This window comes from Vanellus vanellus (assembly GCF_965231255.1).
Source record: "Vanellus vanellus genome assembly, chromosome: 6".
Lineage (NCBI taxonomy): Eukaryota > Metazoa > Chordata > Aves > Charadriiformes > Charadriidae > Vanellus > Vanellus vanellus.
This window is the reverse complement of record NC_138911.1, coordinates 61,911,162-61,937,903: the sequence shown is the minus strand read 5'-3', so window position 1 is coordinate 61,937,903 and position 26,742 is coordinate 61,911,162. Positions and strand designations below refer to the sequence as shown.

The 26,742-nt window shown below is 47.5% G+C and overlaps 1 protein-coding gene across 2 annotated transcripts in view; it reads left to right on the top strand.

Annotated features, from left to right (window-relative positions):
- EVL (Enah/Vasp-like) overlaps nt 1-26,742 on the top strand; it is a 166,295-nt gene that overhangs the window by 122,523 nt on the left and 17,030 nt on the right. For both annotated transcript variants that reach the window (XM_082484767.1, XM_082484766.1), the window contains exon 4: nt 22,197-22,260. In XM_082484767.1, the coding sequence (XP_082340893.1) occupies nt 22,197-22,260 (64 nt within the window). The remainder of the gene's footprint in view (nt 1-22,196; nt 22,261-26,742) is intronic.

The following is a 26,742-nucleotide window of genomic DNA, read 5'->3' as shown; positions in this document are numbered from 1 at the left end:
TAGCATGATAACACTATTTGTAGGAGAAAATGGAAATTCATTTGGGAAACATTTTGTACTACAATTAGCTCTGATGCTGCTCAGTGTGGGGTTTCGATTTGTTTAATTCACGTTGCTGTGTAGGTAGGGCTGCAGAACAAGAAAAATACAAGCATACATTTAATACTAGTTACATTGCTTGTTCATGCATACTTTAGCTAATTTCAGATTTCATAGTCTTTTCGTGTGTCTCTAATCAAATATTCATGGTTATATTCTCACTTACAGTATGTTCTCTCTGCTAAAGAAACGATCCTGAAGCCTACCATGAAGGAAATGCAGAGAATGAGGCACACGTTGAGCCCAAACGTTGGCCTTGCCTATGCACGTGTGGGTTCTGTAGCAACAGCTACAACCAGCTATGTATGTGAAAATCAAAGGGCAGATGCTGCTTAGGCACAACATCAGCAATGTGAAGGTATTGGACTTCCCAGGACTGAGACCCATCCCATTAAGAACGTGTGCAGTCCTCATATCTCATTTCAGCTCGGGAATGGGGAAACGCTATTTACCCAAGAGGACAGACCGTGACAGAAAACGCCATGGTCTAGATGCAGTTTAGCAGGAAATTCTGTCCGTTGGGTTCAAAGGAGCAGCACTGAGCTGCAGCTGAGGGGCTGGTCTTCTGTCAGATATTACGTTTAGCTTTCACTCTTTATCCCTCTTTGAGGAAGAAGCACAAAAGCAACTGTCTTAAGACGGTCCAAACGATTCTGCTTACTTCATTACTGAAGAGTAATAACATCGCTAGTATTACCTTTTGCAGTAATAATACTCTAAACATTTACTAATATGTGTTTAGATTTTTGTGTGAATGGAACAGAAAAATATAATTTGGTGTACATGAAAGCAACCTCAAAAAGTATCACCCTGTTTGAAGGTGAGTCGCTCCTAAAAAAGACTTCATAACATCTGTCAAAGTTATTTAGCTGCCCGACTTTGCCTGCGTTGGGCACTTCAGTCTTAGTCACACAGTCGTGTTAATGTTTCATACTATGTTCCTATACAGGTTGCTTCTGTAAAAAGAAATAAATGTGTTAGTGCTGTTTATTATTTATGGTGCGCCCTAGGTAGAAAGAAAGAAAACTGACAAGATCCAACCTCACCTTCACTTTCATTCGCAAGGAAGGGGATTTCGTTATTTTTCCCCGCTTTGAAGTGCCAGGTCTCTGAAATCTCTTTTTAATGATACAGATGAAAAACAAATAACGTAGCGGAAGGAGTCGGCGTGCAGAATTCGCAGGAGAAGGGGAGACGTTTTGAGGCCGCCCCGTCCAAGGGGGATGGGAGCAGCGTGCCGGCTCCCCGGGCTGCCGGCGCTGGCTGCGGTTCAGCCGCCGGGCAGGAGTTCCTCCCCTCGTCAATGAACCAGCTGTTACGGCAGATGATCGCGCTGAATTTCAGGTCATTTGATAACTAGGGCAGGCAGCCGTGTTTTGCGGTTCAGCTTGGGTGACATGTAGATTAAGAACTTCATCGGCACGATGCGGAATCGCTCGGGTTTCTCGGCTGCCCGGGTGGGTTTGTGCTTGGGGGGTGGGAAGGGGGGGGTCAGCGGGGTCCCGTCCTTGGCGGGCGGATAGCAAGGGCCGCCTCCTGCTTGGCGCTTCTGCGGGCCAGAAAAGCGCAGGACGTGGCTAGTTTTTTGGCTTTATTCTGAATGACATTCAGAGCGGTTCTTATTTAGGCTAGCACTGAAATCCGCAAGCTGTCCGCAGGCCTGGTAGGCTCTGCTTGGTCCCATCAGCTGTTTCTTCAGCGTGAATTGTGGTGCCGGCTTCCAGACTCGCAAAAAAGCCTTATGCCCCGTGTCGGGGAAGGGGAAGGAAAGCTTCCCAGTTCCTTCGGTGGCTTGGCAATAGCGGAGAGGCGACGCACAGGGAAGGGGGAGACCATAAGGAGCCCTTTTTGAGGAGCAGCCCGGCCGTGCTTGTTGCTCGGGCTGCTCGGAAGAGAAGTGGCGAAGGTTGCTCGGGGCCGGGGGAAGGGTTATTGCAAAATTCTGGGGAAAGCAGCTGGAAATATCACAGTAATTTTCTCAGCTTGGCAGGCTTTTAAGCTCTAATGAATTCCCAGAAGAGTCAAGCAGATCTTTGGTGTAAACTAAGTGATTAGCGATGATCCTGTATTCTTAGATTTTTAGAGCTGGAAGAGATCATTAAAGCTATCTACTCTAACTTCTGCGTTCAAACCTACGGTGTTCGGCCCATAAATTCTTTACCGAGTACGTAAACCCCCGTTTGTGCTCAAAAGACATATTTTAGAAACCCACGGTCTTGATTTAATAACTGCCTATGTGATAGAGAAATCTACCACTTCCCCAGTTAAGTTTTCCCAACTGGCTCGTTAGCATCCCTGATAAAATATCGTGTCGGAAAGGGTACGCCTTGCCTCTGGGGAGCGCCGAGCTCGGGCACCTGCCTTGCTGATGCTCATACGCAGTTTCCAAACCAGACTGTGTGTTCATCTCAGCACCGGGCAGGATTTGGCCAGCCTGCCCTGCGCCAGGGTGGGTAGGCACAGAGCGGGGCTAAAAAAGGACGTTGAGGGGCTGAAACAGCGCTGGCATAAGAAATGTGGGAATAAAGGCAGGACGGCAATAGATTTTGAGAAATAACCTTGGAGAGACGTTTTGGTGTGCATAAGGCTGGTTTTAATTTAATTTAGAAGGCCGTATCTGTCCTCTCTCCCTCCAGGCTGCTCATAACGCGGTGAAAGGCACCTACAATTTCTACTGGTGAAATTTAAGAAGAGAAAAGAGCAGGGCAGTAGGTATTTTGACAGAGAGCAGACTGCTGAAGATGCCTGCCGTATTAGAGGTGGCAGCTAAGACTTGGTTTCCGTGTTTCGAAGTGAATACGCCCTTTAAAGCAAACCAGCTATTTTTAACTCTCGTTCTGGGAAGTCCTGTTTCCCTGTGCTGGCAGGGAAGGTACGTGCAGTGTGTCACAGTTGTCTCACAACCGCTTACCTCGCCAGCCTCCTTTCAATAAGGAAGGCCAGATAATAGGGCAGAAAGTTGGTCAACCCAAGCTCAGTGATTCATAAACCCCCTCTCCTCACTCCAGGGGGTGAACGGGGAGGGGGGAAGCCCGTTTCATTCAGCAGGAGGGGTCCCATTGAGGACGGTAAGGCAGAGCCGAGCAGGTATTCCTTACTCGCTCCAATGAGAGCTTGGGCGCCGTGGGCCCCGCAAGGCACGGTCACCCCTGGAATGAGGAGGGGAGGTTTATGAATCACGGAGGTTGGGTGACCAACTTTCCCTGGCACACCCCGCGGTGATTCACCAGCGGTGGGCAGAACGGTGAGCCAAGATGCAGAGCGATACTCCGTTTTCTCAACCCTCCCTGAATCTACGGGTATTTTGGTAGAGCTTGTGGCTTAGTCGCGTGGGATTAGGCTCATCCCAGCTATATTTACAGGACTGAAAGTCTGGCGTAGAGTCTCACCCAGACTCCTCCTGTAATCAGTGGAGAGACGTGCTGCCAGGGAGGATTCATCCCTCTCTTGGCACTGATCACCAAGGAGGCTTTAGGTGACGCAACCAGAAGTTTGCAAAGCTGAAGTATTTGTGAATTGTGCTTGCTAGGCTCTTTACAGGAGTTTGGGGCTTTTTCTTGGGTCTCAGGCTTTCTGCGTCATCTGAAACGTACATCACAGTCTCCCCCGAAATCCCTGTGCTTACTCCCAGGGAACAGAATGCACTTTCTGAACGTTTTCAAGTGAATCATAATCAATTTTCAAGTTTAACTTAATTAAAGTTGAGACTTCTGAGAGGTATCGAATCCATGCCAGCGCTTCTTTTATACCAAACGATCTTAATAGCAGTGTAGCATAGACTTCAAAATTCCCCATCAGTTAAATTAATTGAAGTTTTTTGTAGACGACAATTTAGAAAGCAATATATTGCAGTACAGGTGTGTTACTAGTGACTCTTTAATTGTTGCCATACTGACGGGCAGCAACTTAAATAACTTGCAAGTGGGGCAACTGTCATCAAAAATAACTTACCAGCCTTCATCTTTCCCGTACAACTATTTTGCCCCTAGCAGTACCCTGCAAAGAAAAGATATGTAAAGTGCAAGCACGTCTTTTAAAAATAGCTTGATTTAGGACCACAAACACTGACATGGTTTAATCGTAGCATATTGTTAGAGAATGGCATCGGTTCAAGAGGCTCCGATGCAGATAAATTTGTGTTAGCGGTAATCTTTACTTGAGTTGACGGGGGTTTTCTGGGCTCAGTCTGAGAGACTTGCGTCTGCCTGGAATGCTTCTTGTTCTCTATTTCTTGGCAGAAACTTCCAGTCTTGCATCCTATTTAAAATCGTTTACGACTGGAAATATATATGAGGGTCTAGTTCTGAAATAGGTGCTGTGCCAGGTGGGTCTTCTCGCTCCCATGGGCGAGTGTTGGTCCAGGCACCTGAACCTGGGCTGTCCCTGTAAGAAATGAAGGTTACACGCTGTATTCCTAGGTTGGTCTCGCTCCCTTGTGCCGGTGTTGCAGACACTGAAATTCGGGAGGGGATCCGTCAACTCGGAGTCAGTGTGGGCTCAGCCAAGGTCTCCATGCAGGGAGCAGCTCTGGCGAGGAAAAATCTGGAGACGAGCGGGGTGCTTTCCCCCAGGTCTTTAATCTGCTCCATACAACCTTACTCCAACCAAATTGCTCGGGTTTGTGAATGTCACCTCTCTAGGCTAGCAGCCATCCCGCAAGCATCGTGTACTGGTGGGAAACACTTCAGCTCTCCTCAGCCCGGTACCCAGGAGTCCTTTGGAAGCGATGATGGAAGTGGAGGTTGAGAGCAGAGAAAGGCAATGTAAAAAGTTAAGCCTGGTTCAGTGTAAGCAGCTTCTACGAGTAGAACAAAACATCTGACGCTGATCCTCAATAAACAAAGCCGGTTTCCATCTTCAGGACTACAGCGATCTGGGCAATGGCACGACGATGGCTTTTTGAGTATATTTTGCCCAGCTGAGGAACTTAAAAGTTCTTTGGTCCCCTTCTTGAGTGTTTTTCAAAGCTCTGTAAAATACAGACCTTCTGAGGGTGCCAGGGGATAAAGACACTACTAAAATGATGAAACCAAGCACTCAGTTCACTTCACAGCGTTGTTTCAGTTTTGGCACAGCCTCTGGGCCCTTAGCTGTCTAATGCGCTGGGAAGCTCCTCCCCAAGCGTGGATGATAGGTATTAGGAATAAAAAAGGAAAGCAACCTTTTCAATTAAGGGCAAAACCGTACAGAAATTAAAATGACACAAGTCGTATCGGCTGCATATTGGCTCCTGTGCTCACAGTCTCTAGATCTAATCAGTAGGTGCTCAGACAGATAATTACAGTCTTCCTGCAAAAGGCTTCATGTAGGAGAGGCACCTGCCTGCCTGCTACCACTTGCAGGATCAGAGCTGCCCTTTATTTTTACTGCTGCGGATTGTGGAAGTTACGGTTTTCCAACTTCTGTTTAAAACAGAATCATTTTTCCGGCACATCTCCTGTCAGAGGACCGCGGCACCAGGTAAGCGCTGGGCATCAAGAGTCATTTGTCGGCCTTTGCTATGGACTCAGTAGCGATTGATATTTGTCAAAAATGCAGTTTGCACAATTGATTTCCTGCTGCAAGGACTACAGGAGCGTTTAGCTGAGGGAGCGTTTGCCTTCTAGCCAGCTGGTAACGGTTCGTGCTCAAAATAGGGTCAAGGTTGCTTTTTGTACAGGAGTAGGAGGTGGTCGATTGAGTTGTTACTCAAAATCTCCTTTAGGTGCCCAACATCTGCAAGCGCTGCTCGTTCAGCAATCATCTGTCCTGCCACAGGCGACCTTCGGGAAGGCAAGAGGCAAATAATGGTAGTAAGAAATTACCTTTCTGCGGGAGGAGAGTGGGGCTTCCCCCGTACCATGTGCTGCATGTCAGAATATAGGTCACTTTTAAGTGATTCCCATACTGCTGGTGGCACATGTACCACAGCTTGGGAATTCCAGTACAGGTGCTATAAAAACAGTTGGTCACAGTGTTTCTGCCCACACCTGATTTTTTTTTTTTCCATACCTAAACCAACACTGAAAGTGTCCAGCAAGTCGGAATGTTGTTCACCCAAAGTAAGAAGTGGAGGTGGTGGGTCACATCGTACTCTCCGGGGCAGCTGCTTTCTCGGGTTCTTTGACTGTATTTCCCGTGGGCCGTGCTGCTATTTCCCGTTTCTGAGGGGCCGCTTCCTTGCTGGTGTGACTGTGGGTCCCAGTCTTCATTTCAGAGTCAGGAGTGATGGTGGAGCCCCTGAGGGAACCTGTTCTCAGTCCGTATGTGCTCTCCTTGCAGATCACCCAAAGCCATGCTGTGCCACTTAGTCACAGGGCGGCACTGGCTCTGCTGCCCCCCTTTGTGTTTGAATGAGCTATTTAAAAATATTACGTTAATTTTAGGGTTAGGCGGAGGGAGAGGTGAGCATACCCACTCGCTCATTTTCCTGGTTGCATGGCAGACTGTTGGCAGGGTGGTTTCTGTGCAGAAGGATCTGCAGAAGTTTTTTGATTAGATCAGTCTGAGATTCACTGAGATGCTGCTTGGCCTCAAAGGATATTTTTCAGCTTTTCATTAATCACGGGCCTATTTAACCCCTTAGCAACCAAAATCTTAGTGTGTAAGAGATAAAGGCAATAAAGAAAATATGGGGTAACAGATACTCTTGGCCAAATAAGTCATTAAAAGACTTAGATAGATTCTCTTAGCAGAATGAAATTGTACTTCTCTGTGTTTACAGATTCCCTCGTTAGTTTGGTTTTTAATTGTCTGCATTTGTGTAGTACTGTTTTCTTTTGAAAGAGCAGGTGGTTCCAACGGTGGTGCAGGATAAGTCAGCACTTCAGAGATCGGATCAGATATTTTACACCAGCCAGATGCTCCCCTTCATTGTGAGATATAGAAGGAAAGCAAAGGAGAATGAAAAGGATTTGGAGTGTTCTCAGAACTGACAATGCAATGGCTTGAACATACCTTTTTCTCTATAAAAAAATTGGAGTCCTGATGATAAAATAGCGTAAAGTTTTATTATTTTAATGCCAGTTTTGTTATTCTAAATTTATTTCTGGGGTTTTTTTTAAACCATCAGAAAGTAATTACCCAAGACCAGTGGCATTTATGGCTATGGAAACCTGAATTTACACTCGTTTGAGTGTAATATTTCTGTTTGCTGATGTGCCTCTAATGGCTTTATAAGCCAGCAAGCAGGAAACAACGAGCATATGCAGGTAGAATTTAGACCATCTGTGTGCCATAGTGAAAAACATAGTTTGCTATGAACAGAGTTTTTGCTGTCTCAAATATTAATTAGTTAATACTTGTTTTGCTGCATCTGATAGTGGAGCATACCTGAGAGCTATCGATATTGTAGACTTAAAATGGGACATAAATAATTCATAGCAACAAGCATTAGAAACCATACGATAAGCAGCTTTGCTATTAGAATATCTACGTATCACTCGAACGCTCGGAGTGTCTTTTAACGTTGTAGGAGGCAGGTCCCAGGAAAGCAGCTAGTCAGTTGTGCTGGATATGTGTTGTTTGCGAAGGATGGGAGGGGCTGTGAGGTATTGCAAGGTGGTTATGAACCTCTCTCCTCCTGGGGTTTCACCTGCTCTAACCATACGAAGGGCCTTATTGTTTTTATTTAGCATATTCTAGAAATCAAAACTTAGATAAAAGACTTACCCGCTAAGTCCGGTGGGTCAAAACACTTATCGGTCTAAATCAGGGTAGTGTCACTGAAGCTGTGGAGATACTCCCGCTAAGCCAGCTATGAATTTGCTCGAAGGACTGGGCTGTGTGACGTGCCCAGCAGACAGGATAGTGCAAAGGCAAGGAGAAGGGCAAGGAACAGATCAAAGGAGTGGTGATAAGGCAAAGACGACAGAGAATGAATATTCTGCGTAGCCTCCTCATACAAACTGTCCATTAACTGCGGCTGGATTGCCGCTGCGAGACCCGCCGCATTTAAATATAGAAAAGGAAAGCGATTAGCAGGCAGAGTAGAATGGGAGGAAAGTCTTGGGATCAGAGGAGATGAGGAACGATGGGATGATGAAAAGAACCAAAAGACAGGAGATGGGGATTTTAAGCCATACATATTTATTTCTGAATCCGGCATGTTCACACTTCTATTTTAAAACTAGTGCTCAGCACTCATCGCTGGTGTAGCCCCTTCAACTTCAGCAGCTACACCGCCAGTGAACTTGATCCTGCATGTTCATTTGCAGTCACTTTTTCCCCAGTACAAGCTAACCTTCTGCTTATTCACACTTTGCGTTTATTGTAATTCCTTGCACGTAGGCGAACGTGCGGTGATCCGGCTGGGGCAGGGGGCAGAAAAATGCAATTTCTTTCTGACTTTCGCGGTGTGATGCGAAAGTCCAGACAACGAAGTCTGGCACCGAGACAGCCCGACGCGTTGCGATAGGCGAGGGAGAGGGTTCCGATTAAATATTTAGGCGGCCGGGCCCACTTCGCTGCTGCGGCGGTGTATGGATTACACCTGGTGAAACCTGGTCCGCAGCGGGGCGGGCGGTAAGCGCTGGGCATGAGGAGGGTGCAGAGAGGAGTGCGCTGAGGAGGCTGCTGCCATACTATGGTCAGCAGGGAATGGATTTGGCACTGCTTCTGCCTCTGCCACTGTGACTGCATCATCCTGTGCCGAATGTCTTGTAGGTGATGGAAACCTCCCCGCTGCCTTGCAACGCCCCCGTGCCTTGCATGCCGCGCTCCCGGCGGGAGCCGTCCTGGGAAAGGGGGAAGGGATGCTTGCGCTGGGGTGTTTTTGCATGGAAATGTTCTGTGCCGCCACCCAGTTGTGCTGGGAAGTCGCTTGCAGTTACAGCTCGTCGATGGATCGTTTGGCTTTCACTTGCTTTTAATTCCGGCAGGCGGGCGGTAGGATGCTGAGATAATATTTGAAAGAAATGACCCATTAGGTTCAGGTGGCGGCATAATTCAGGGCTGTTAAATCAGGAGAAGTCATTACAGGGAGAATACGGGCGATGACTTCTGAATCAACGTGTTGGATTGCTTCTGTCTGTACTTGCTGATGAATAGCATCTGCACTCACAGAACCAATATCGGCTCAAAAAAACCCAGATATGAACAAGGGCAGCATTTTATACCTGCTGTAGTTATCTGAATATTTACCTATTTTATTTCTCCATAATGAGCTGCCTGTGACTGCCAATTCCTGTTAGCTTTTCTGGAAATGAGGATTTGCAGGGTTGTGGGAGGTTGGGCCATTAGGCTGAGGAAGATGGGTGGTTTTACTATGGACCTTCCTAGTTAGGGGGACTTGCGCTCCCCTTAAGCGGAGAGCTTGGCTTTTGGTGTTAGTGTGAGCGGGATCAGGTGCTGTATTTGACTTTTTTTGTTTATCCATTGAATTTATTAGGCTTGTGTGTTTCTTGTCAAGGAGGACTACCCATTGCTAATGGTTTTTTTCTCATGTTTTTTTTTTTTTTTTCCATAAATCTCTCCATTTAGTTGTGTTTCATTGAGAAGTCCTTCCAGCACTCTGTCCAGGTACAGGTGCCCGTCCTAGCTGTCTTACAGCAGCGCTGGGGTTTAAATCGTGATCTTGGCTGGATTGTAACCATTGACTAGCTGTGTGTTTATCAGGTGGTGTTTTCTATGTGTACATGTTGCTTCGATGCACGTACGGGGCCCTGCTCTTCTCCACGTTGTGGAAAAGACTACCCAGAGGAGTTTACTGTCTCACCGCAGAGTGAAGAAGGGAGGAGACACTTGAAAACGGAGAGACGTGCCCTGCAAAGTTATACGTGGAGCGGGGCCAAGAATAGACTGTGGTGCTCTAGGCACTTTGGGTGATGCACCAGGCTGCGCTAAGCATATATATTTTTCTGATTTAATGTGTGGTAAGTCTTATCGTTAAACAAAAGTAGGGATGATGTTTGACAAGCCAAGTGTGTAAATATCAGCTGATTGAACTCCTGTACATGCCAGAGGCTGGGTTCGTTTTCCCTGTGGCTTCAGAGGTCTTCGGAGATTCAGTTTGGCCCAAAAAAGGATTGAATTCTTGCTTTTTATTTGATGTAAGGAACTGTAAGTATGGAGTGAGTATAAACAGGTATATGCATGTACTCATGTGGAAGTGCACACATGGTCACGCTTAGCTAAAGGAAGATATAGAGTTTGTATTTCGTGAGATGGACGCATGGGGCTTGAGACTTTGCCCCTCGAAGTCGGTGGGAAAGCGCTTTCTGAGCGCAGCGATGCTCTTACTGCAGAGCACGAGGCCAGCGTGGCCAGTGCTCCCTTCTCTGTTGGGACAGAGCCAGGCAAACCGTCACCGGAGTGAAACAATTCCTCTCCTCCTTAAAAGCAAATTCAGGAAAATATCTTTGTAGTACAAGCTGTATGTTTAGACGGTATGTATTGATTTCCACCCTCGGCTTTTTTGGAGCACCTACTGCCCTGGCTCTGGCGTTAAGCAGAGCCCCGTGCAGTGGCAGGGAGGTGACAGCTTCTCAGTATGGCTAATGCTCTCGACATTCACAAGACTACGGTGATATTTGGCGTTTTCTTAATGTTCCTTTACTGCCTAGAGGCACAAGATTATGAGCTGATCTTAACCTTTAGTGAAAAGTTTTGAACCTGGATGTGCAGGAAAATAGGCTTGATGCACATTCTAAACGACAATCAAAAAAAAGGAGAGGAAAAAAAAAGAACCGAAGTGCTTGTGTGCTTGTGGACTTGTTTATTTAATACAATAAGTGTGAGTTTTATTTAATACTTTTGCTTAGCTAGTCTCACGCTCCTGAATTTTATAGATTACTTTTTCACTGATGGCACTGATTGACATCTTGTCCCATCATCTTCCCTGTACGTGTTTATCAAGTCAGCAACACCCATAGAAATTCAGCAACGCCTTTTTTTTTCCCCCCCCCCCCCCTTTAAAAACCCCCAACTGTTCCCATAGCTTTCTGCGGACATACCGTTTTTCTCAGAGCCACGGGCAGTTCCCATAACAAAAGCAATCGGTCATCCGCGAAGCAGGATGCTTACTTATTGTGAAACTGCCTGCGGAAACAAGGCTGTTTCCCTAAATGCGGCAGTGCCCCTGCGAAGGAGGGAGGTGCTGGGGGCCGCGCTGGGTGCTGCCTGGCAGGTGGCTGCCTTATCCACCTCTATTTCATTAGCGCATAATTGAGCGGCTGCTGAATTAGTTCTTTCTTGCCCAGAGCTCAGCGCAGCAAACAAAATCCCCCCCGGGATGCTCCAGTTCTGCCTTTCCCTGCCCTGGGCAGAGGTTTCCTGGCTGTAGTCTGTTTCCTGGAAATCCGGCGCTGCACGGGGTCTGGTCCTGTCCCGACGCCTTCGCTGGGCGCTGCGGCGCTGGGGCCTGATGCGGTCAGCCGTGTATGAGGCATCATCACCCGCCTCTTTGCTGCCATCCTGAAGGTTCTGGTGCTTGAAGGACTTCTCCGGGAAGCGGGGGACCGAGGTTCAGCCGCCTCTCCTGCCCAGGGGGAACCGCAGCTTTCGTTTCCCACCTCCCCCTGCCCCGACAAGCTCGTGCTGTTCTAGATCAGTGCACAGTTGGTTTTTTTTCCTTCCTGTTAGAACTGAGCTGCCGAGAGCAAAATACTTCCCAGTTCTCATGCAATTCTTTATACTTTACGTTAATCAGTCACCGGCTAAAAGACAGGGAGTTGCAGACCGGACACGTGGGTGTCCCACCGCTGCTGCACGCCCTAACCATGGGGATGCAGTCACAGTATCACAGTATCACAGTATGCTAGGGATTGGAAGGGACCTCAAAAGATCATCTAGTCCAATCCCCCTGTCGGAGCAGGAACACCTAGATGAGGTTGCACAGGAAGGCCTCCAGGCGAGTTTTGAATGTGTCCAGAGAAGGAGACTCCACAACCTCCCTGGGCAGCCTGTTCCAGTGCTCTGTCACCCTCACTGAGAAGAAGTTTCTTCTCAAATTTAAGTGGAACCTCTTGTGTTCCAGCTTGAATCCATTACCCCTTGTCCTATCATTGGTTGCTACTGAGAATAGCCTGGCTCCATCCTCATGACATTCCCCCTTTATATATTTATAAACGCTAATAAGATCACCCCTCAGTCTCCTCTTCTCCAAACTAAAGAGCCCCAGCTCCCTCAGTCTTTCCTCATAAGGGAGATGCTCCACTCCCTTAATCATCTTAGTTGCCCTACGCTGGACTCTCTCCAGCAGCTCTCTGTCCTTCTTGAACTGAGGGGCCCAGAACTGGACACAATATTCCAGATGCGGTCTCACCAGGGCAGAGTAGAGGGGAAGGAGGACCTCTCTCGATCTGCTAACCACCCCCCTTCTAATACAGCCCAGGATGCCATTGGCCTTCTTGGCCACAAGGGCACAGTGCTGGCTCATGGTCATCCTGCTGTCCACCAGGACCCCCAGGTCCCTTTCCTCTACACTGCTCTCTAACAGTCCCGCCGCCCCAAGCTGCGCTCGGCCGGAGATGCTGACCCCGACAGCCCCGGGGCCACCTCATTGTGGGGTGTGCGAACTTCCCGTTCGCGCTGACACCTATGTGTATTTTTAAATTTCTTTTAAAGCTGGTTGAGCTATCTTTTATGTGGGAGGTAACCCAAGCTGTGCTCCTGAGCTGAGGCACTGAGGCTGAGATAAATGCACCTGAGCCATGTCCTTTACATATTAAATATGATCCCCGCTGTCAGAGCGCGGTTGCGTACTGCCGGAGCTGCTTTAGCACCGACTCATCTTTATTGCCTTCAGAATGAAAAAAAAAAAAAAAAGGTTTTCTCCTCCAGCTCAACCAAGACACCAGCATGAAAAATTAGCAAATGCGGTGCCAGCGCCGTGACGGATAAACAGCCGGGATCAAACAATTGCCATCCTATTTTATGCAAAATAGCGGAATTAACGAATTTAGCAGTTGAGTCAAAGGCACACTGGTTTCATGCCGATGTGTTCAGTAGCACTTCTGGTGAACTGAGGACGATTTCTTCCTAATGGTCTTGCAGCACCGCCTCTTTGTGTGGCCTTTCTGTTTGGTAACTCCTCTCTGGATCTTCATGCCTTCCACCCTGCTTGAGTGCGCACCCCCAGCCGTGCGGTTGTGCGCGCAGGGGCCCCTGCAATTCCGTTGGTTGGTTTTCCTGAAAAAAAGAAAAAAAAAGAAAAAACAGGCTGCGCACAGCACAGTGCACGCACCTGTAGCTATGTAGTTGGAGGAGGTGTGAACTCTGATAGGGTAGGGAACTCCCATGATAAATACCAGGCTTGTTTTTCCAGCTCCGTCACTGTCCTTAAATCTTATCGACATCAGAAAGTTTCGGCAGTGAATGTTAAATCAGTTTTTAGTCTAAACGAACAGACTTCATATGGACCCCCTGTGCTCACACCCTTATTTCTGTTGAAGGAGGGCCTGTTTCATGTTAGATTAAAGTAATCTTGCAGGTAAAAGGTAAAAGATAAAAGCAAAGCAATTGCAGTCTTGGGAACGGCGCTTGGAAGAGCTCCTAAGCTGGGAGTTTCCACAGTTTAGCTGCGAGCGGGTACGTGGACACACGCTGCTCCTTGTCCAGCGTAGCGTGAGGCGAAACGAGGTTGTGTGACATGTTGCTGGGGGTGGTTTTAAGAGGATGTGTTTGACTTCGCACTGCCGCAGACCTGCAGGGTCCCAGACCGGAGGGGGGAGGGAGGGAGGGAGGTAGAGAAGTTTTCTGGCAGAGAGCTGGAAAGGCTCATTTCCCTGCCCTCTTCTTGCCTTAGGCCAGAGCAAAACTCACGTGGTCTGCCTCAGAATAAGAGGGCCTTAGGTGACCTTTTGCATAGGTTTAACTGCATTGGTAGCAAATCTCACCTGCAGGTAAATCGACGCTAACAATTTTTACTTGTGCAGACATGCTCTGGGTGTAACTGAGTCGCTCTTAGCTTCCGCCTCACGGCACGGGTGAAGCTTAATTAAGGCCGGTGAAGTTCTTTCTTTGCAGTTCTCAGAGGGAAAAGTTTGGTCCCTGTGGAAATGATGTTATAGAAGGCATTTCATGTGCTCTGTTATGAATGCTGTGGAGGCATCCGGCCTGTGTATATCACTCTCTGAAACTCTTTCTGTTTGGAGTTAATGTTTGACAGGAATGAGGCAAACCCTGCCCGACAGCGGGCTCTGCGGCGGCACCCACACCCTCCCTTCGGTGGGAGTGCTGCCTCTGCCTCTGCCACGGTGGTTTTGCTTACTGTGATTCAAATGATCCAGCAGCATCCCCTACGGAGCGGTAGGCGCTCTGTCGGGTAGTTACCAGCACAACAAAACCCGCGTGGCGTTAAAATTTTAAAAACCGAGCTGCTAATGACCCGCGGAGAAAACTGCCACGTTCGTCCATCTGTCCATCTTTGCCTCAGCCCCTGCATCCCTGTCCGACAGCCCCTCCCCGCAGCGTGCCTGACGCCTGAGTCTTGCACGTCACACGAGGCAGGATGTGCCGAGTCCCAAAACCCTGGTGTGGACTCACCGTGGTGGCATGGACTCGCCGTGGTGGCATGGAATCACTGTGGTGGTGTGGAATCACCGTGGTGGTGTGGAATCACCGTGGTGGTGTGGAATCACCGTGGTGGTGTGGAATTGCCGTGGTGGTGTGGAATTGCCGTGGTGGCGTGGAATCGCCGTGGTGGCACGGCAGCACTGCGGGGCCGGCGGCTGTACCCAGCTGCAGCCACGGGGCTCAGCGAGCTGGGGCATGCCTCTTCCCAGTCCGTTAACTGGCCGGGGAGACGTAGGTATGCATGACCCGCCATGTCACCCAGCCCTGGCTGTAGGAGCTCAGGCCCCAGAAGTAGTGTAGGCACCCTGCTTTATCTACGTGCTTTATCTAGGCTAATTAGATCCGTGCTTTGTCCAGGATGATTGTCTCTACTAATGAGTTTGAGCGCAGTGTCACTAGTGCAGAAGTGGTGCGCCCGATTCCCACGCCGGCTCCTTTGGTGGGCACTTCCTCGCGCCGTCTGGCCATGCCAGGACATCTGTGGCACGCACAGTGCCCACCAGGACAGACCGAGTGGGCCGAGAGCCAGTTGAGGTCCTCAGGGCAGATGTTTAAAGTGCTGACAGAGCCTCCGCAGCAGCAGCGTGATTGCCCAACAGCGGCAAGAGAGCTAAAATTACAGCCCAGGCTGTGAACGTGGGGAAGCGGTAGTGTAAGGAGAGGCAGAGAACTTCCCTCTGCCAGCCGGAGCCCGCTTGGTTTCACACCCTCATCGCCGGGCTGGTCTGCCTGCGGGGCGCCTGGGGGGATCGGGCAGCAGCGGGGGGCAAGGAACCCCCTCGAGTGTCTGGGGGTGAAGGGGAGAGGTTGTGGTGAAGACAGCAAAATGCCCCGTCCAGGCGATACCCCCGGCGCAGGTCTGCAGGGAGCTGGCAGCAGCCCAGCCAAGGCTCCCTGACACCGGGAACTGTGGCCCAGGCTGGACCCGACTGGGGACACGTCTTACGAGGAACAACTGAGGGATCTGGGGTTGTTTAGCCTGGAGAAGAGGAGGCTGAGGGGAGACCTTATCACCCTCTACAACTACCTGAAAGGAGGCTGTAGGCAGGTGGGGGCTGACCTCTTTTCCCTGGTGACAAGTGGTAGGATGAGAGGGAATGGGTTCAAGTTATGCCAGGCGAGGTTTAGATTGGATATTAGGAAAAAAATTTTCACTGAAAGGGTTATGAAACATTGGAATAGGCTGCCCAGCGGGGTGGTGGATTCACCATCCCTGGAGGTGTTTACAAAAGGGGTAGATGTGGTACTTAGGGACATGGTTTAGAAGTGGGTTTTGTCAGGGTAGGTTAATGGTTGGACTTAATGATCTTAAAGGTCCCTTCCAACCTCAACAATTCTATGATTCTATGATTAGCGCTGATCAGAAATGCTTTGGACAATTGTTTGGGGTTTTTTTTTTTTTTTGTCTATCAGAAAGCGCCAATTTATTGGAAAGGTATCGCTGTAGGAAAGAAGAGCTTCATTGGAATGATTTGTTCTGTTCCAGTGAGGATAAGCAAGTGGTGACAGCACATTCCCAGGATATAAATGATGACAGGTCAGACTTGGTGCCGGAACCTGAGTCTCCTGCAATCCGAGTATATGCTGGGAACCATCAAGCAATGACAGAGAGCTGTCTGTCTGTCTCTCACCTCTTCTCCCATAGTCTTCTGCGGGTTTTTTCCCACAAAATCCTCATGTTGTGTTCATATGCAGAATAAAAATGTTCAGTCTCATGAAGTTACAGCCAGATATATTTCTCATCCAGCTCTGACCCTGGACCCTCTCCTTAGCCCACCACATTGGTCACACTGGTCCATGAGCACCATGGAGGCTATAGGGGTTGCAGACCCTCCCCCCGTGGCAGCTGCTCTGTTTCCAGTGTGTAAAATGAATGAAAGATCTGTAAGCGGGTTAGATCGGATGCTCTCTATTGAAGAAACACAAAAATCCTGGTTGCTCAGGGAAATCGGTCTGGTTTTGCCATTTCCTTGCGTGCATGCAGGCAGCGGTGCCTGCAGTTGTAGCATAAGTAAAAGGGGAAAAAGAAACGCTGCTTGGGGCTGCCCTGGCAGGAGAGAAACGATGACATTGTTCTGTCTTGCTCGTGCCTTCCTGCCACAGCTAAGCTGGAGCGGGAGCCGGGTTTTCCCTCGGTGACAGCTTTGGTCCTGTTTTGTGGCCGGCTGTGGGTCTGGACATGGACATCTCGGAGCGGCAGCAAGGCGCAGCGGTGCAGGAGCGGCCACCGGCATATGGAAACTGTCACACCTACCGCGAAGCAGTGCCCCGCTGCCAGGAGATCCCCATCGCCGCCGTCGGGGACAGCTGGGGAAGGGCAGAGCGGGAGGAGAAGCAGCAAACAAGGGAAACATCCGTGTGCTCCCGAAATCTGCCTTGAGCTGAATCACAAGATGCTTATATAAAACCGCAGTTAATTATTACAAAGCAACAAAGCGAGGAAATGCAGACATTCACAGCGTATCTCCTGCATTAATTAGTTGCTAAAAATGTAGATTGCAACAGCTCTGAAGCTGCAAACGGGTCAGTAGCAAAACCGTCTCTCCTGGTTATTGTGCTGAGAAGCGCTCTTCTCTGTGAGGCTGTTCCCAAAGGCTGTCACGGTGAGAGGCAGCTCACAGGGCAACTCGAGAAGCACGTTTAAATGAGGATGCCATCACCAAGAGCACTTGCTGTTCATGTCTGCCCAGGTCTGAGAAATATCTAAAAACGTGGAGAGCAGTTAATCCTCGAAATCCACTTGAATTTTAAAAACCCTCAGTCAAACAGGTGTGTCTGATGTATGTGCACTGCAGAACATACAGGTACGGAACCAGGCGTAAAAATAATCCCTGCCTTCGGTGTCTGTGTGAGCTTTGGTCGAGCATGCTAAACGCAAGCTCGAGGACGAGAGAAACAAGAAGCTCTATCATTATGGAGATGGAAGTTGTTTGCAGACTTCACATGAGATGATGGTGTACCTGGGTCTGCCGAGAAGTCTGGGTTGGGAGGAGGGAAAATCTAGCAGAGTTTGTGTTTCAGGCAACGAACAGACCTGAAACCTTAGGTTGGACTTTTAAATAATTGTATTGGCCAGCCTCAGGCAAAATCTTGGTTACCAAAACAGGGTGCGCCTAACCTTTCTCCTTAGGGTTTGCAAATGAAGGTTTCACATTACTATAGAAAAATGATTGGTTTGAATAAGATCACAAACAGGATGCCAGAAGGAATTATTTCATATCGTCATGAGTAACTCAAGCAAAGCAACAACCAGGGGCAAATGGAACCGGCGCGTTTCCCCTCTGGTGGCAAGAAGAGTTGTAACCCCACGGGCAGCAAAAGCTGCGACTGCCCTGAGCACCCCGTTATCCCAAGGCAACTCCACAAACTTCCCTCAAACTTTTTTTCCAACCACTTCCAATCAATACAAGCCTCTGCAGGAACACAAAACAGGTATCCCTATTCCCACAGGCTGTGATTGACCTCTGCTGCTGGTCTAGGCTTTGCCTCAGGTGGCATTATCTTACCAACTTTTACTCCACTGCTGCTTGTTTTACCCAGGAGAGAGGCCGAGCTACCTATCGCAGCTTCATCCTCCTCTTCTGTTCATGCTTGCCTGGTTTTGCCTCCCAACTTTGTTAGGGTACTTCGCTTCTAAAGCACTTGGAGAAGAAAACGGTGCTAAACAAAACCAATGTGCAGAAGAGGACATTAAAAATATCTGAGGATTGGGTATGAAGTGAAGGCGGTTCACTTCTTTAATGTCCTCACTGCCAATCACTAATAAAATAGAAGAAGAATCAGTTTGGAAAAGATTTAAATAAATGAATGGTGTGCTGCAGTGTGTTGATTTAAGTAAGAAAGCTAAACCTGTAAAAGAGAGGAATTGGTCTTTACTCAGAAAACACTAATTGTTACATGTCTCAAGATATCGGAGAGAGAATTAAGGCATTTTGGGGGCCTGCAGTCGAGTACCCCGTGCATCTGAAAAGTTGTCTGGCTTTTTAAATTAATATGCCAATAAAAATATCTGCAAATTTGTCACCACTTTGCAAAGAGTTTTTGAATGTTGATTATTTAATGAGTCAGGTCTGAAGTAGCTTCTTTCCTTCTGATCTTTTTTCTCTTGTTTTTGTCTGCCAAGAGGAGGGCATTTCTATAGAAACTATGAAGAAATTGGCAATGGCGAAACATAATTAGGAGCTTTATGTTCTTCATTTTAAGGATATTTCAGTCCACGACCAAATAATAATAAGAACAAAATGCTGCCAACTGTAACAATCAGATGGGGTTCTTAATTTAAAAAAAAAATAAATTAGGGACTATTAATGCATGGAGGTCATCTCTGAATAAGGGAGTGAAATTAAGTTATTTCAGTAAAGTGAGGGGAAAAAAATTCCAGTAGCATTGTCTGAATTGACTCGTGGTCTGTTCTGGGAATATATCAGGTATTTGCTGTACCACAGACAAATTTTTCAAAGCTGGTATTCATTTTGCGACCGTGTGTTGCAACTAAAAGCTGTGTATTTAGTTTCAAGTGTGGCCTTAGTCCTGCGAGCGTACAGATACATACTGGGAAATATAAGTAAACTCGTTGAATTTACTGGGTCTTCTTCGTGCTGAAAATTGAGATGTGCTTGTCTGTATGTCCCTATGGTTTTTCACTTACCTGCCTGCTATGCAAGAGCAGCTTGAGAAAACTCCGGGTGATAAAAAGCCACCACCTCAACTTCCAGATGTGTTTTGTAATGTTCCCTTAAAAGGATTTCTTTATGCCGCTTTCCAGATTGATTTAGTTGGATTTGTTTGGTTTTAAACCTACATAGACAGTTCGTAACAGTGCCCACAGAAAACAGGAGGTGGGGATTTTTTTTTTGGTGTAGTGTTGATAGTCTTTTTTTTGATTCCTTCTCCATGTCTAGTATTAATCAAACGGGCCACACTGCCTCATTTTTCTGGGCATTTGGCCCCAAGAGAAGATTCATGCCAAAGTACCAGATTAAGATGGTATCATTAGAGCCTCCTATATACTTTGACATGATTTATTGCCGCAGAAGAATTGTTCTTTCTGCCGCCTTGTCCTCTGGCCTTTCTTGTTCATGTTGGCGCCTGCTTTTCGTCCTCTTTCCAAGCAGGTTGCTGGCACCCGTATGACACTCTGTGTCTTCATACGAGGGAAGTTTTTTCGTAGAATCATAGAATCGTAGGGTTGGAAGGGACCTCTGGAGATCATCTAGTCCAACCCCCCTGCCAGAGCAGGGACACCTTAGAGCAGGTTGCACAGGAACGCGTCCAGGCGGGTTTTGAATGTCTCCAGAGATGGAGACTCCACCACCTCCCTGGGCAGCCTGGTCCAGTGCTCTACCACCCTCAAGGTAAAGAAGTTCCTCCTCATGTTTAGGTGGAACTTCCTATACTCAAGTTTGTGCCCATTACCTCTTGTCCTATCACTGGGCACCACCGAAAAGAGCCTGGCTCCATCCTCCTGGCACCCACCCTTTAAGTATTTATAAGCATGGAACAGGTCCCCCCTCAACCGTCTTTTTTCCAGACTAAAGAGACCCAATTCCCTCAGTCTTTCTTCATAAGAGAGGTGTTCCAGTCCCCTAATCATCTTGGTAGCCCCGATGAAATCATACCCAGTGATGAGCGCAGCTAAGGCTTGTCATGGTGGGATTTGTTAGCTGGTGAGGGAGGCGTAACTGCCTTCAGCCCTGAAAGTCTTTCACCCAGAAGTCTACTTATTGCAGTATCTCACAGGTAGGTGTATGTGCGCGTGGGTGTTACCTGCGCGCACCGGAGCCAGCGCCCGAACTGGTGCCACTGCTAACTGTGGGGAGCCTGGTCCAGTGCCACAGCTCGGGGATGGGACCCGATCTGTCCTCCTACCCTGGTCAGAAGAAGTTTCAGTTCGCTCTGTAACTGCTGCTCAGGGGGAGCTCTGCCCTTCTGTCACGTCAGTGGTGAAGACGCACGGTGCACGCCTTCACGCAGTAGCACGGCATCCTCCTCACGCCTTAGACTCCTTACGCGTGAGCCTCCTGCCCTGTGCTTCCCAAATACCTGCTAAGCTTCTTCCTGAGGCTTGCCTCCAAAAAAAGACCGCCCTCTCCACCCTGCCCCATTCATTGTTTCATGTGATCTTTACAAAATGTGGCATTTCTGTCTAAATAGTTTGCCAAAGGCACGTGACAAACAGTACTAAGTTGTCGGTCGTGAGACATTAAAGAAGTGAACTGTCTTCACTTCATCCCCAATCCTAAGGTATTTTTAAATGTCAGAGCTTTTGACTCAGTGGTTATCACTGGCTGCATTTTTGGGATACCCAAAACTGTAATACATGGGCCCGATTTTTCAGAAAGTGCCGTGTTCCCTTTCTGCAAATGTTAGTCCTCAAACACATTTCAAAAATACGCACAATTTCGTCAGGATCAGTCAGCGCTCTGGAATTTCAGACTGCGATGCATTTCTGCCATCTTTCCTCTTTTCACGCAGTCATACTTTCTAAGTTCATTCTCAGATGACATTCTGCCTGGCAGAAACATATAAAGAAAATTGAGAGAATTATCCTTAATGATTTATGAGTGACATATTTGGGTTTGTAAGTGTTTAATTCTGATTTGCTCTTGTTGGATAACTTTTAAAAGGATGAAATTTTACATTTGAAAATGAAAAAAAAAAAAAAAGGTAGACGTAATAATTTCCTGCATATAACCGATCTATTTCTCAGTGCTGTTTATAAGGAAAATTGCTGTTGCGTTTAATAGACCTCTTATCTGTTTAGTCCCAGTTGAAACCCACCTTGTCAACTGAATGGAACAATCCGCCTTCCACTGAGTGCAAGACCACTGTAGCTTATGTTACCAACAATTATTTTTAGTGTCAGAATAATTATTTCTTTCTGAAAATGGCACGGGAGCGTGAGTGTGCTTGATTAAATGTCCAAGAACAGAGAGTAAATGATCAGGGTTGAATGGTGACGTGCATAGTCGGGTTTTGTTAGTGAACGCCAGTGGCAGCTCAGCTTGGTGTGGATCCTGCAGAAGCAGAAGACCGACAGCGTTGTGAAATGAAAAGCCACCTTTGTAAAAGGCTTTTTTAATTTGTCATCTGCGTGCACCTTCCACCCAGGTAGCTTCTTGTTGCCAGCTCAGCATCCGAGCAGCCAGCACGTACGCTCGCAAACTCAGCGCTGCGGTTGAATTACTGTGCAAGCACAGAATAATCCGGGGGGCGGTAGATCTGCACCCTGTGAAGCTACAAATGCATCCCGGTGTGATGGACTGTCCTTCCACAGGACATCTTTTGCAACATTACAGGTCTTCACCGTCGCCAAGGGATTAGTATGTAGTCTACAGCTACCGTGATGCCAGGTTTCTGGACAAATCTGCTCACACATTTATCCATTGGATTCTCCTCATGGGACTAAAAATTTACAGGGGGCGATGATTTGTCAAACAGGAAAAAATGAATTTAAAAAAAAAATAAAGCAAAGAGAGGACAATAATGCTTGAGGTTTTTTCTCTCATAGTGAGATGGAGAAGCAGCTGATCTGAGTGGCAGTGATTTTTGGAAAAGTCAGCCACACTTGCTTTCCTAATAGCATTCTCTCGTGTTTTCTGTAGGTCCAGCTGCCCAGCGCCAGGTCCAGAATGGGCCATCTCCAGATGAGATGGAAGCACAGAGAAGGTGAGTTAATCAGTTATGGTAGCGTTCTAGCTTGTAACTTGGATGAACGTGCGGTCCTTGCTCACCAGTAAGCACTGCTCTCTTTACTTGTCCCTGTTTTAAGCTGATTCTAAGTTTTCTGTAATTATTGCGAACGATTCTGTAGTGACTTTTAAAGGATGAAGTGAACTGAAGCTCTAGGTAAACTCTGCTCAAAGGCAAGTGATGTTCAGAGTTAAAGACAAAACCTGTTTAAAAGAAATTTGTAGAGGTTGCGTTCCTCAAGCGCATTAAGAAAGCCTAACCTTATCCTGTTCTGCATCACCGGCGGGCAGCCGAGAGCCATATTGCCCAGGGAGCACCTGGTGGACCACACGCACTCTTAGTGATAGCTTAGGCCCAGTTTGTGTACGGCTACTTCCTATGTCGTATGCTGTTCCTTTTATAATTGTTCTGCTCTCCTCCAGGATAATAAATGAAAGTGTATAGCCATACCCTTCACCTTTACACCCATGTCAGACTTGGTGCCATTATTACACATGGCCTTTGCTCTAGCTGCTACGAGTGCTCTCCTTGACGTCAGAGGGGAGGTGGGCAGGAGTGTTTGTCCTTATATGCCTATCTCCATAACCAAATTATGAGGTCCATCTCATTTCAGCTTTGCTGATTCAGCCCAGATTCCTGTAGCAGCAGTAGAAATCCCCTTAGCAGCAGCGTCTTCAGCTCCCTTCGCTAAGTATAAGACATACCTTTGACAGGCTGAGAGAGTTGGGGCTGTTCAGCCTGGAGAAGAGAAGGCTCCGGGGAGATCTTATAGCCCCTTCCAGTACCTAAAGGGGGCCAACAGGAGAGCTTTTTACAAGGGCATGTAGTGATAGGATGAGGGGAATGGCTTCAAACTAGAAGAAGGTAGATTTAGATGAGATATTAGGAAGAAATTTTTCACTGTGAGGGTGGTGAGACACTGGCACAGGTTGCCCAGCGAAGCTGTGGAAGCTCCATCCCTGGAGGTGTTCAAGGCCAGGCTGGATGGGGCTTTGAGCAACCTGGTCTGGTGGGAAGTGTCCCTGCCTATGGCAGGGGGGGTGGAATTCGATGATCTTCAAAGTCCCTTCCAACCTAAACCATTCTATGATTCTATGAGTCTATGAGTCTATCCCATTCTAGACAAAGTCTTCTACTCTGACGGGTAGTCCATGCTGTCAGAGCTGTGATCTGTCTGCCCAGCATCTGTGGTGCCCACACCAGCAGCGCTGCTTAGCCAGGCTGGTGCTTCCCTGATGAAGTATAGGCTTGTGTACACAAAAAAAAAAAAGCACCTTTGCTCCCCATATTCCTGCTCACTGCGAGTGTGTTTCTGCTGCTGTATGAGAAACAGCAGAGTACGTTCTGCCGTAGCTCGTGTAAGCTGCTGAGCCTCACTTCGTCAGGAGTGCGCTGGGGTACGGGAATGGGCAGGACCTGTCTCTGTTCCAGGTTGGGTGCCTGGCATTGCTTAGATGAGGTGTCTGCCTTTGCTTCTGTAACGAGAGGAGGATCAGTGGGCGCAGTTAACCCTCCAGAGGACTTGGCCCAATGTTTGGTTCAGATAATAAATAGCTTTGGAAGGATTTTAGGGGAACCAGACCTGCAGGGGCAGTTCAGCACCGAAGATGTCAGATGTTGGTTCGACGTGACAGAGGCTCAGTGGGCTCTGCCTTTGTTTTAGGTGCCACCTGTAAGCGGGCCAGGTCCCCCCTTGCTGGTCCAGGGACTGCCTTGGTCCTGTGGGTTGTGTAGCTTACCTTCACACGCTCCTGGAGCAGCAGAGATGAAGTGCTGCAATATATTGTTTGCATTCACGCTCCAGGGCTGCCGTTCTCACTGGTCCCTACGCAAAACCACGTATAGGTCATTTCAGACGAGACCCTTACACAGGCTGCAGTAGGTACGTAGGATTCTCTCTTTCCCTCCCCAAAAACTGTATGAAAAATGTAAGGAAACTGGTTTCCTGCGCCTTTATGAAAAACTCTGAATGGCCGGAGATTTAGTAGGGATTTACATATGACTGTTAAATGGGTCAGTGGGTAATGATATTTCACTCGAGATTTGTGAGATTTACTTTGGGGTAGCAGAGCTATCCTGAAGGTCAGAGGAGAGCGGCTGCTCGCCCAGAGGCGGGGGGATGCCGCCTGTCCCCACCGCCTGGCAGAAAGCCCTGATCCAGCACTTCATTTAACCCATGGAAATCACCGATTCATCAGACCATACGTAACTCAGACCTCAAATTTAGGTGTCTAGTCTGTACAAGTGTGAGCAGCTTAACTACATCAGATTTTATTATTTTTTTTTCATTTAGAGACAGTAAAAGCCTTTTGGGTAGGTATTACTCAACTGCTACAGGGCACATGGTTCTGGGAAAGCTTCTTTTGCTCCACTGGACTGGAATAAGCTATGCCAGTAGATGCACTTAGATATTACTGCATCTGCACTAGAGGATTTTCAGCTTTAATTACGCTGATGCATTCTTTAGGCATAGAGCAGACCTAATTTTAGGCCTACTTTTTTTGAACATATTATAAGCAGACAAGGAAATGAAGTTATGGTAACTACCCTGCAAGTGTGTCTGTTCAAAAAGTTTTTGAGAGACCTTTACACAAATGTTAAAAGAATATATTTTTAAGTCAGTCTCATTTGTCCCCTCTTATACTTTATTCCTTGCATACTCCTTAAGCAGCCTTGTGCCAATCTCAGGCTTTATTTAGTTCCACTGGAATAAATTTGACTTCCTAAGAGTGTAAGAACTTCTCCTTTTAGCACGTGTGGGAGGGTGCGTTTGGCACATAGAAACTGCTTCTGCCCAAGGGCAGACAGGGCTCGTATGAAGCCCAGCGACTTCAAATGGCAGGGGCTGACCCTTGTTTTGGGGAGCACCCCGCGCCTGTAGCTGCTCTGCAGCAGCTCTGATGACTTGGAGACGTCTTACCAATATTGCTTTCCCGCTCTGTCAGGCTGGAGTTTTCCAAGTCTGTCCTCCAGACAAACTAGAACTTCCCCCAGGTTTAACGAGGGAAATGTATGCGTCAGGTTGTTCTTCATCATAAATTTTGCTAATAAGTGCCAAGCTAAAGTAGGGGACGGTATGCTTAGGAAGTTCTTAGTACATGTGGTTTACAATTGAATTTTTAACAGTGCAATTGATGCTGTTGCATATGTGTTCAGCCCATAACTATCAAGTAAGAGCCAGGGTATGTACTGAAGTAAAGATTTCTATTTATTTGGCTTAAAGTGTCATAGCTTAAATGAAACCAGTTGAATCAGCCAACCAATGTAGTTCCTCAAAACTGTTTCCCCTTTGCACATATAATAATTTTCTCAGCTGCCTATAATGGTTTCCCAGAAATTGCCAGCGTTCGATGGACTGCATGTCCTGAACATAAAACCAGTTTAGGATTGATCCCTCCACAGCGAATAATTATAGTTGTGAATTTTCCTGTCCCTTCTATTGAATTAGAATTGAAATATGGGAAATTTGTTTTGCAAAGGAAGACATTCTTTTTTCCTTACATAATTTAACCTTATTTTTCTGGACTTTTTTCTAAAAAAGCTTTTATTTGTATGTAAGAAGATATAATTATTTAAAATTGCAGACTCGGGAAAGTACAAGTATCAATGTAACAGGGAGATTTCTCTAAAATATTAAATAGAGCCAAAATATAAGTGTTACCCAGAGTTAAGCTTGCCTTACTGTACATAGCATGAAGTTAAGTTGTTACAGAAAAAAGAAATCCCTGTGCAGTTAAGACTGTCCCAAACATATGTAGAGCAAATTCAAGGCAAACTTGGTCAAGAAATCACGGAAGAAAATGATAATCAACCTTATTACCAAGTGCTCCAGTGAGGTAACTTCAGAGTTGTGTTTTAGTATTGCCGAAATCCTCAGTCCGTATCCATGCGCGTGGTAGAAAGCCTGGCAAATTGTCTAGATTTTAGCTCTCAAATCTTTTTAACAAGAGAAATGCCAGGGAGGGTTTGTGGCCGGGGTCAGAGTGACAGCTCTTTCTGCAGAAGCGCTAAAGCGTGCGAGAGAAGACCTCTGCTGACAGACCCTGGGAACTGCACGTCTCTGGAAAGCAGACCTTGGGAAAAGGTTTGGCAGTGCCTTTCCCTGTGGGACACCAGCCCTGGGTAGCACGGGAGCCGGCAGCTCCTGGGGAGGAAGATACCCCAAAAGCAACAGCGCAATGTTGTGATCTGCATATGTGGAGGAAATGTGGCGGTCGTGGTCCCCATGGCCCCGCTGGCCGGCACAGGGGTGGCTGCGCTGGGCCATCGGGTGGCACGCTGTCAGCAGGGTTGCGCAGCTGGAGAGAACAGGTTTTGTACAGTCAGTACCCAAACGCAGATCAAGTTTCCTTATATTTTCATTTTAACTACAAGTCCTCTGGGCTCCTGATCCATAAAAGACTCAGGGCTGTGTTATTTTATGTGAGTCACCCCTTACTCTTTCCTGGCAATCATAGA